Source organism: Ambystoma mexicanum, chromosome 2p (assembly GCF_040938575.1).
Source record: "Ambystoma mexicanum isolate Mex_15411 chromosome 2p, UKY_AmexF1_1, whole genome shotgun sequence".
NCBI classification, from domain to species: Eukaryota; Metazoa; Chordata; class Amphibia; order Caudata; family Ambystomatidae; genus Ambystoma; species Ambystoma mexicanum.
Window position 1 is genome coordinate 1,125,653,111 of NC_090923.1, and position 12,066 is coordinate 1,125,665,176.

General features: G+C 47.0%; 1 protein-coding gene across 1 annotated transcript in view; it reads left to right on the forward strand.

Moving 5' to 3' along the window:
• LOC138567191 (calmodulin-1-like) overlaps window positions 1-12,066 on the forward strand; it is a 91,078-nt gene that overhangs the window by 50,161 nt on the left and 28,851 nt on the right. The window contains exon 5 of the mRNA XM_069645166.1: window positions 3,989-4,124. Within this exon, the coding sequence (XP_069501267.1) occupies window positions 3,989-4,124 (136 nt within the window). The remainder of the gene's footprint in view (window positions 1-3,988; window positions 4,125-12,066) is intronic.

Genomic DNA, 12,066 nt, shown 5'->3' on the forward strand with positions numbered 1-12,066 from the left:
ACGACGGAAGAAGCTGAACTTCAACTATTAATGAATATTTACTGGAACCCCACAGCTCAATCGACAAAAACTTTCCTGACTACTGTGGATTCAATTATGACAGAAGCTATCGCATCATACGTTGTAAACCATACAATAGTATGCAGGGACTTAAAACACAAGCTGTCCCGACATGGGACTGGACATGACACAGCTGCAAAGAATACCAACCACCACCAGAAACCAACATAAGGCATACTCATTCAAGAGGGGCACTGCCTGGTCTGACCTCGTGGAATCTCGAGATCTAGATCATTTGCATCAAATCGAGAGAAACGTGCCGACTTGGGAAAGGGAAGGCAAAAAGAGCACCATAGATCATATCTATGCTTCCAAAGATCTATATGCGATTGACTCATTTGAAGTGGTCAAAACGACAGTGATCACATTTTAGTAGCCTCATGGCCGGCAACAAAAGCCAACCTTCAAACAATGAAGACCACAGTAGAAACTGGTCCTCGGGGCACACGATTAAAGTTGACGAAGGAAGCCATTCGCCTCATCACAAAGGAATATAAGTGCTGGCATGTGCAACTGGAGGGGGACTTGAACATGCCAGATCTGGATTATCGCCCACTCCTTAACCTGTTTGCACAGCAAAGGACTCAAAAGAGTGAAACATCGAAGCACCATCTGCATACTTACAACCTGGAACTAACGAAAAACGAGCTATCATGAGGCGAGCAAACAGGTGCACTAAAACCAGCCCGTCAACACAAAAAAAACACCCTGGCAATAAAAACAAATGCCTATAAATCCTGGCTTGTGATGTTCCGTAGAACACTCGTGCTTTGTGCTGTATATAACAGACAACCTTAAGATTTCTAGACCCTAGTCAGAGGCAACATCCACCATGGACATCATACAGAACTGTCAGTGAACAAGCTTGGTTAAATCCTTTCAGAGAGCTATTCTAGCGCGTGACAACCGGGGCAAGTCTTGAAGAAAATCTCAGTGAATCTGAATGGGACATCGATCACGATAAAGCCTAGATCCTGAATTTCTTTTTTAAAAAAAAAACCTTAACTCGAGAGCTCCAGGCCCAGACGGGATCACAAACATCCAATTAAAATCTGACCCGGATAAATGGGCGGTCTTTATCTCGGAGATCAGCAGAAGCTCAGCCAAGAAAAATAAACCAGAATCTTGGAAAACAGAAAACATCGTTCCAATCTTTAAGAAGGGTCCCAAAAGTGAGCCCAAAAACTATCACCCAATAGCTTTGCTTGAAGTAATAGGCAAGCTATTTGGTTCACTACTTCTGGACAAGAGACTGACTGCGCGGATCCGTATCAAACATTCTCCTGGATCAGACAGCAATTGGTCTACAGCGCCAGCTAAATAGCCTCCTGCTATACACACAAAAAAAGACTTGGAAATAAACACAAACAAAACTAAAGTCATGATCATAGAGCAGTCATCTAAAAAGGCGGAACATCTACATTGGCATCTACACTCTCAAACTGGAAGTAGTAACAAACTTCAGTTACCTGGCTATTAAAATCAACAGAAGTAGAGTTGAAACGACAATGCATGAGTCACTCTATGCTAGGACCATCACACTAGCAACGCAAGCGATGATCCTCGATAGAGAATTTGGCAAATTCTCCCTACTGCCGGTGATCCATTTTTATAAAGTAAAGTTTATACCAACTATCACTTATGGCGCTGAAGCGATGCCACAAATCCCAGTTAAGACCTGGAGTAAACTCAAGGGCCTATTCTGGCGTAAGGTTTTAAAACTACCACCCTGGTGGCCTTAATTAGAAGAGAACTCTGCCTGTTTTCGCTGAAAGCAGCAGTGGACAGAAACTGCTTGCTATTTTTCAGCAGAATTCGGGGAAACCCACGCCCGAAAATCTTCGCAATCATCCACAACCAAATGGTGGGTGGGGAAAAACGGATGCTGACAGCTTGGTCCAATAAAAACTTGGACCTACTCTCAACCATCAGAAGTTCACAAGAGGAAATAGACCGCATCCAAGACAAAGTGAAAATCAAACTAAAAAACTGGGATTGGATTGACTCAGACGCATCAAACAAATATAAACTGACTGCACATCTGCCCATGACCACCCAAAGCGTAGATGAGGTACTGAAATATCTGAAGTTTCCATACCTATCACTGCGTACAATATTTCTCAAAGCAAGAGGGCCAGGATAACGAGAGCCTGGCCATCGGAGGGCAATCCACCAGAAACTTGTGCCGTTACTGTAAAGATAACTAGGAGGTGTTGTATTGTTTCCTCTTGGTGTCATGCCCGGGAACGGCTGAATCGAGAATTGCCTACCTGAAACATCACTGGCAAGAGACATGCATACTGGAGGAAAGGACTTGGTGGAGGATCTGTGGTGAGAACATGCCTCTGGCCATAGCAACAATTTTACAGAGCCTTGACCTGGAAGGCAAAGCAAGCACCTAAGATAAGGGACGCAAAAGAGAACAACCTGATCAACAGTCTACAGCAAGGCTTCAAGAAACGTTACAAGAGAAAACGATGAGGGGGTCAACACCCTTCACTATTGGAACAATGAATTCACGATGACTGAATTTTGTAAAAATTGTCAAAGTAGCAATTAAGCACAAAGTGTTCTATCATGAACCTCCCTGTTCACCTTACCACAACTATGCCCGATTTTACATTTAACCCCCCTCGGCCATTTCGCAGGGTCCCACTTGGGCTGGGTTTCATTACACGAAGTACTGGGGGATTAAGCCAGTATATGGTCAGAACTGATGAAGGATATAAAGAGTTGTGGCTTCTTAACTTTCTTTTTATTTTTGTACTGGAACGGGGGTGTTATTTTTTTTTTTTGTACATTTTGGGTTTGTGACATTAATGGGTGATTATTACAGCGATGGAATATCTTCAAAGTATGCTGTATCAATCTACATATAGCTGTACTAAATTACCCACTTCAGTTTGGATTTAATTGCCTAGTGTTTCTTTGAGGGGTGGAGGAACGGCAAGAGATGGAACATTTCTTTTATGTTCTGGTTTAATCCAAATGAAACTCTTTAGTATATATATTTTTTTTAGTACACCGAACCCTTGGTATAGATCAGTAGTTAAAATATAAAGTTTCTGATGTTAAAAAAGAAATTTAATTTTTCTACTTTTTAAAAAATGTTTATGCGTGGGGAGACCCGCCCCTCTTTACCCAACCTTTTTATACCCTTACTCCACAACCCCACCTATTATGCATTACACATATACCATTTCCCCTACCATTTTCGGTGAAGTAAATACTGACACATCTCATTAGGTGAAATGGTATTCGTATTCAAAGAAATCTACAGTAACTATCTCCCTTTACTATTGTCTTTGTTGTGATTTAGTTTAGAAAGCAGAAATGTTACATTGCATGATATTCAATTGCATGGTTTTTAGTAACCTCCCTTCTTGGCCCCCACTACACAAGGCAGACATTAGGCTGATTCTCTAGTGTAATGTTTCCTGGAACCACTAAATGGCATTGATTGCGGAATGGGAGCCTGCATCGGACCCTAAGCACAAACATTTGCTAAAGCCTATATTTCTTGCCCATGCCCTTGTAAATTGAGCTTTTTTGTGCTAAATAAAGCCTACCTTTCATTTAATCTTCCAATATAATAATAATGTATCTAAATGACCTATCTAAAGAGCTTTAGTTTAAAGCGCCATGTAAAAAATGTATTATCAGCCTGAAGTAGATACATGCATATCAGGCAGCACCTTATGCTAGGGAAATGTTCCCAGAAAGATGGCACAGGCTCAATGTTCATGTTTCAGCTAGTGGTCTCTAGATTATTTTACCTTTGCTTGCACCCATCATTAGGGATAGCCCAGAACCAAGGTTCAATACCAAGTTTTTCTTGTACAAGATGTCAAGAGGTTGAATTAATGTGAAGCAGTTTGGCTGGGATCCATAATCATGCTTCCTTCCCCCCCCCCCCTCCTCCTAACAGGATGGCAATGGTTATATCAGCTCGGCTGAGCTTCGTCACGTGATGACCAATCTGGGCGAAAAGCTAACAGACGAGGAGGTGGACGAGATGATACGAGAAGCAGATGTCGATGGAGACGGACAGGTCAACTATGAAGGTCCGTGCTATAGATTGGTTGGTGTTGGGGGGGGGGGGGGTCAAACAGTAAAGTGACAAATGTTTATGTACTGAGAGGGTGCATCAATGCCTTCAAATGGTGAAAGTGAGTTTTCCACTTGTCCAGCACTAGATAAAGGTTTGAAAATATTCCCCAGACAAGGTATAAGGGATGCATGCCATTATCCTGCAGCAGGAATAGGGCATTTGCGTTAGAATAAACCGTTTCTCTTGGGACATGTTGGGCAATTCCTATTTTATTAAAATACAAATTGGCGTTGTGTGACTGGAGTTATCCGGTCAAAAAAACAAATATTTAAAATGATAATACTAAAGATTTGTTTGACCAAATTTTCTCATCCTACAGTTGGGAAATTAAACCTTAGATGATGCATTAATTAAATGCTCTCCACCATGGATCGAAATTAAGATTGGGTAAGCAGGAGCTAAAAGCAGCCCCTGAGTAGCCAGCATTAACCAGTGACTAGGTGCTACCACGGCAACAGGACAAGGAATTAGCACAGTGTTCTGCAAAACGAACTTCCACACATGATGCAAAAATATAACTCTCCATTATTCATGACTCTTATTTTAAAGCATAAAAAGTGTCCTAATGTTATAGATTGTCCCAAATGCGCAAAGTTAAATTCACATAGGTGTTTGTTATGCATAAATTAGCCAGGGGAGCCAAAATTAGCTCATGGTGTTTGTTCGTGTCAAGCTTACCAGGCTCTTCTACGCCACAAGCGGGAGATAAGTGGCTCCCAGCTCCCCTCAATTTCGAACACTGTCCTCAGTTGGAACACATTAAAATTAACAATACACATAGGTTTTATTGGGAGGCTATCTAGATGATGACAGATCGCTGATTCATCAGTTGGGGCAATACTTGTAATATCTACTTGACCCAAGAACAATTAACTCGACCCCATGTACTTGATGCCATAATTTCTTTTTGTATTAAAAGAACATGGCGACGTATGAAGAAACAGTACCTGTAATGGTAGTGTGCCTTTTCGATACTCTTCTTCTCCACGTGGAACTGCATTTCAGAGTTTGAAATTGAGGGGAGCTATTTACTAGCAGGTCAGTCCTAGTATGTTTGGTGTGGGGGTAAAAAGGTGTAGCCTCCCACCTAGGGAAAGCTGGACCTCCAGGCAACAGTTCAAAAGTGATCCCAGAGTTACTGCAAAGTCCTTGTGTTCTAGCTCCTTTATTTTGTCATTGTTCCTCACCCCCGAATCAACTGCTAGGTTCGCAGTCCTGTTAAAGTCCCCTCCAACTCTCACCATAACTCCATTCCTCCAATATCAAACACCCGCTGAAGATCATCAAATCGGTTCACCTTGGCAGCGTGTTGGGACGCCAATGTGATCAGCCTCCCCTCTAAAAGCCTCTTCACTGCTACAAACCGGCCCCCAAATCTCCTCATCTGGACCTCTCAGTTGCATAGAGCACGATCGAATAATCCCCACACCCTCCTTACTAGTTTTGTGCTATGCCCAGTACATTAGCCCAATACCAGCCCCCTTCAGAGCACGTTCCCTCCCCTACCTATAGTGGGGTTCTTGTAAGAACAACCCAAACAACATAGGATTTTGCAGAACATGTCCGTGAGGGATTTCTTGTTGAGGGGGGGGGGGGGTGTTCCGCCCCTACACATTTAGCATAGCAGTCTTTCAACTAGTAATTTCCCCACCTCAAGAGCTTCCCTATGGTAACGGACCGCCTTCCCTCTTGGATAAAGCAGTAAAAACCTTTCCACCCCCAAACATGAGCTAAACAACCATCCACTTGAGAGCCCCTTCAACCTGGGGCTTTCGATTGGAGCTTCGATTTCCTGGTGGCAGTGTCCTTCCTACATCCCTTTTGCTGGGCGAGAGACATTATTGAAACGCTCCCGCAACTTGCGCTCTCCATCTCGCTCCTGGCTCATTCCGTCCTTCTACAGCTCTGCCAGAAACTGGGCTGCCACATCCCCCTGTTTAAGCTCATTACGTTCTGTTATATTCAAATGAGAGGGTGAAGTGGCTCCATTGATAGTATCCCTTCTTGGAGCCATTTAATTAGGGGCCTACATTTCCTCCTCCTGCTCCTGTGTATATGTGGACAGGTCCTAAAATATTCCCCTTTCCAGTCCAGTTCTCCTCCATGCACAGGAGACCCCAGAGACTTTCCTTTGTTTTCCACATCCAGTTTGCAACACTCCTCCCTTTCCCTAATTTCATGCTCTTTAATCCGCGCCTCTAGGTTCACATTCGTAATGTCCGCCGCCCACTGATTGTGCTCTTGGGCCGCCACCCTCTTTGCACTTCTGCCCTAAATGCCTTGAGCTCAAGTAGGATTGTTTGAACATATTCCCCAGGCACCTGCCACCAAGACCACCGCAGTCTGTATCCTCCTCCCTGTACTTCACTCTTTGAGAGTTGAGTACTCTTTCCCGGATGTGCCTATGCCACGCAGCCAAGGCCTAGCCATGTGGTTACTCGTCGTGCTCCAACTCCCACCGTATTCTTATTACCACCTGCAGTGTGCCCTCGGGGCTGCCGATGCTTCGCACAGGTGGTACGCCGTCCTCCCGTGGTCTACCTTTCTTGCACTGCGGGTGTGCACAATCACTTGTCTGCTCTCATCATGCAGGGGCCCCCATTCCTTAATTGCACACTGCTGAGGCTCTGCTGTTATCACACCATCCACTGCCCACACAAGGGTATGGTAAATCTCTAACTCCTTAAAAGTGCTGGCTGCCGGACCCCTGCTGCTTACACCCAGAGTCTACAGGCTAGTCTCTGCAACCACCGCCGGGCCCTATGGTAAACGCAGTGCCGCCAGGGAGTGATTGGCAGGGGTGAAGCTCTGGCAAGGAGCTTCATTACGACGGAGAGCCAGGCAGACTTTGGTCTGGCATGCCCCTGGAATCTGACCTTGGCTTTCTGTCGTAATCAAGCTCCTTCCCAGGGCTTCACCCCCTGGCGGGACAGAGTTTACCGTCCCTCTCTGGATGACCCGAGCTGGCAATGCACCCTTCTGTTAGCAGGGTTGCAGTCTGCCTCTCCCTGTCCAACAGAAGAGTCCCCAGCACAGCACCCTGCTCACCTTGGGCTGCCCAGCACGCATGCAGCCTGCCAATCACTCCACTTGTGGGGAGGAGTGCCTCCACTCGAGGTGTCCCCATTCCCCTCAGGCGCCCTCTATCTACCATCGCCTTGATGGGTGGATCTCCCACTCCTTCTGCTGGTGCTCGTGGAGCCGCAAACCCTTTCCTGGTGCTCTTTGCACCGCACTCTGGTTCTGCAGCTGAAACTACTGTTCTGATGTTTGTTAATCTGCTTAGAATCACATGCTGTGCATAGTCCGACATCCACTGGTCACTGCGGAGAATTGCATTTTGTTTTTCGTAGTCGAAAAGGGGACGTCAACATAGGCTTGTCTGTAATACTATCCCTATAGTGACGTGTAGTGTACCCAAAATCCCTCACGCATTGAGGTCCCTCAGATTGATTTCTTCCACCCAGAATACTGGTCGCCTTATACGGAGCTCGTAAGAGACATTGCCATTACCATTTATTCGACCCTTGGTCGTTTTTTGTCAGTTATCGTTAAATCCAAACGCCTCCAGCCCTCAACGCCTAAGCAACTTCCCTGTGGAGATCTTCAGCGGTTGTTTCGACAGAGGCGATCCTATCGGTGCTGCCGAACACGTGGCCTGGCCTCGCTGGCCTACACAGGGAGTCTCGGGGTTGTTGGGACATTTCTGTTTCCTATTAGAATGCCTTTCTCCCCCCCCCCCCCACCCCCACTTTCCTTCAGGCTCTTTATCACTTGTTATTGCATCCTCCGCTATGGGGAGGACTCCTTTTAGATTTTGCCCTCATAACGGCAAATTCACTTGGAAAGATGAGCATAAGCGGTGTAACCACTGCTTACCCCTCGACCACAATGAGGCAGGCTGTGCAGCCTGTAAACTCCTTCGTCTTTAAACTTTAAAGGATCGCAGGGTCAAGAGGTGGGCAGCCTACGCTTTGTCGATGGCTGATTCTTCACCCGCCGCTGCCGCCGAATGTGACGAGGGGGGCAGTGATATAACGCTACCTCCGTATCGACCCCTCTAAAGTGTGCTCCCGCTCTTCAGCGTCTGTCCCCGTCCCGAAAAGTTTGGTTCACGCCCTACTTAAGGCGATGTACATCCCGGCGACACTGACGCACATGAAGTAAAAATGAAACACACAACCCACGGCCCTTTATCGACTAAGTTGAAAAAGGCCCCAGCGCCAACGGAGACACCGAATCCATCGGCAGCCTCTGCCGACCATAAGGGTCGCCAGCCCTCTCCGCAACTAAGGGCGCTATCACCAAAACGTCAGACGAAATGCCTTGTAAGAGAGCGACTGTCGGCGAAAAGGTTCCGGCACCGCCGAAAACCGCTCATGACCAACCCTCGACGGACAAACTAGTCGTCGAAAGCTTGGCTCGTATAGTCTCCACTGACCCTCACAGACGAACGGCGAAAGAGTCGCCAGCACCCTCTCACAGGGCCAGAGACGCCGGAACCTCCCCTCACATTCCCAGTGTCCGGCCCACGAGAAGGTTTCTCGGAGGGCGAAGGGGGTATAACATCCACGATCTTGACGCATAGAGGCAGAGGAGCACACCTTTCTGCCACGGTTCTAGGTTAAAGGTTTGAAAACAAAAGGCTTGAATGCATTTTTTTTTCGACACCAAAAGAACCGAAAAAAGGGGCCTTTTATTTTTGGGGGGTGGTAGAGGGGGTCCCCCAAACCCCCTGTTTTCACGTTTAAAAAACCTTTTCACATACCAAACAAATATATAAATAAATAAAAATTTGACCCTTTTTATTTTCGATCCTTTTGGTTTCGATCAAAAGGCATTTGACCCTTTTGATTTGAAACTTTGACCGGACACCTTCCGCCACTAGACCGTTCAGGGAGTTCCCGGTGGACTTTGGAAAGATTCCAATCATGTATGGACAAACTAGGTAGGTTTGTGTCCACCCCTGAACACATCACACCCAAAAGGCCTAGAGAGATACTTTATCAAGACCCTAGGGCCAAATATCCGAGACTCTTCAACCCACTTCAAGAGGATATGGAATCATATGACCTCACTGAAGAGGAGCCACATTTTCACGAAGATGAAGAGTTCCTCAATACTGAAGATTTACAAGACCCTGTAGAGGGCGTTGAAGAATACCCAGACATGGGTGGAAGTGGCTTTGAAGAAGACCCAGACATAGGTGGATCACAGCCATGGCAGTCTCCAGGGGCGTCAACAGACCCTGACGTTTTGGATCTGTCCTTCTCAAACCACACCGGTCGGAAACCCGTCACCTGTAGATGACCAGCTTACTTTCAATGCACTGCTACGAAGAGCAGCAGCATAGTTTGAAATTGACACGGGAGATTACTCTTGTGGAAAAGATAATTAAGGAGAAACCACCTAATAGTCAGGCCATTCCCCTTCTTGCCTCAATCAAGAGATGTCCCGTTCTATCTTTATCCACACCTGCATTGGTTAGAGGGGTCAACCCAAGAATTGAGGAGCTTTTTAGCCCCTCACCGTCGGATCCTTTTTATATTAGCGGTCACTCTATACCTGATTCCTTGGTAGTAACAACCCCAAGGAAGAGGGCAGGGGGGGGTTCCGCTATCTGCTAGTGAAGCACTGCCAGACAAGGAGGGAAAAAAGCTGTATTCCTTGGGGGGGGGGGGGGGGGATTACATCCTCCGCAGCTTTCTGCACGTGGATTGCCAATAACGATGCTTTGCTGGCAAGCTCCGCTAATGCCCAATGGGGGAAAATTGCGCGAACGACTGGAAGAAGCGCCTGAGCCCTTACGAATCCGTTTGTTAGCCATTCTAACGGAAGGTACGCGGGTTAACCAAAGCATTGTTAAAAATGCACTTGCTTCTGCGGAGGCGGCTGGCCGGTCACTAGTCCAGGGGGTACTTCTCAAGCATCATGTTTGGCTCAGGAACTCTGGTTTTAAGCCAGACACCCAGGCGTCCCTCATCAAAAAACAGATCGAGGACTCTTGCCTGTTTGGTAAGGCGGTGGACGATGGACTGAAGACATTTAAGAAGAAATTTGAAACCCTAAAGACTTCAGATCACAAGACCTCCTAACAAGCGAGGGTACGGCAACAGGTTTTTTTTTTTATTTTTATTTTTTTGTTTTGTGGCCAACGGCACAACCACCAACAATACTCCACTCGGGGAACCAGTGGACAATATGCTCAGAGGACAACGTCGTGCCAAAGGAAGAGGTGGGGGGCCCCACTCGCAGAGGCTCCCCAGCTGCCAACACCTAATGACCCAAAGGTTCGGGTCCCCTCCGATGCATCTCCGGTTGGGGGTCGGTTAACATCATTTCTACAAGCATGGGGGGGGGAATTGCCACAGAGCGCTGGGTATTGTCAACTAAAGCCTGCGGTTACTGCATCGAATTCAGTCGGTCCCCTACATTCAGACCCCCAAGGGGAAGACTCCCGGAGCACCTTGTCATCCTTCTTCAAAAAGTGGAACTGCTACTAGAAAAAGGAGCAATAGAGGTCATGCCTCTATCGCAGGTAATGAAGGGTATTTAGTCAGTTTACTTCCTTGTACCCAAAAAGGATTTAACCATGCGCCCTTTACTAGATCTTCGCCAAGCAAACAAATTTGTAAAACCTCAAATTTCGTATGGTGACTTTGCAGGAAGTAATTCCCCTGCTCATACGGGGATTACATGACCACACTGGACATGAAAGATGCATACTTTCATATTTCAATGTTGCCAGCGCACAGAAAATACCTCAGGTTCATGATGGAAGGCAAACATTATCAGTTCAAGGTGCAACCCTTCGGCATAGCTTCAGCGCCAAGGGTATTCACAAAGGTACTGGCAGCGGCCCACCTGCGCAGGTTGTCCATTCCGGTCTACCCTTACCTCGACGATTGGCTCATAAAAGGGGATTCGTACGAAACATGCTTCTCAAATACCCAAAAGACTGTAGACCTTTTTGTTCCACCTGGGCTTCTCCATCGAAAAGAAGTCCAGTCTAGACCCCAGCCAGGTCAAGCAATTCCTAGGGGCTCTAATTCAAACAAAGGACGGCCTCGTCTTCCCCTCCGAGGGGGTCCAAAACATGCTCTTTCAGATCCCTCAATATGTAGCTGGTCGGGAGGTGACGGTACGCATGACCATGCGGTTGCTAGGAATGATGGCGTTATGCGTTTATTTGGTACCTCAAGCGCCTGCGCCCAATGCAGAGTGGCCCAACAGCCAGTGGTGTCAGGCCAGCAGACAATGGGACGATCTAGTGGTGGTCTAGCAGTCCTTGGTTCTCTCGCTGCGATGGTGGTCGAAGGAAAACCTTGTGTTAGGGAAACCATTCACCAACCCCGCAGTGGAAGCCACTCTAACCACAGACGCATCCCTCACAGGATGGGGGGGGGGGCCCTCACCTATCCCATCAGACTGCACACGGAGTTTGGACTCCCAAGTGTGGCGTCCAAACAGATAAACTTGCTGTAACTGCTAGCGGTCTTCAAAGCACTGAAGGCTTTCCAGACACACCTACAAGAGAAAACAGTGCTGGTCCTCGCAGACAGCACCACAGCCATGTACTACCTGAACAAGCCAGGGGGCACTCGCTCTCCAGGACTCTCCAAGCTGTCCCAGAACATCTGGAAGTGGGATCTCGGACACATGTTCCTGTTATCTCAACATCTGCCAGGGGAACGCAATCTTCTGGCAGACGAACTCAGCAGAGATTTCCCTCTGCCCGCAGAGTACGTATGGTGACTACACGAAGACAGTCTCCAATGTTTTTGCAGAATGGGGCTTAGCAGAAATCGACCTGTTCGCAACTCTGGAGAACACCCGATGCCAAGATTACGCCTCCAGGTACCCCCAGAACCGCTCCAAGGGAACGGTCTCTGGAT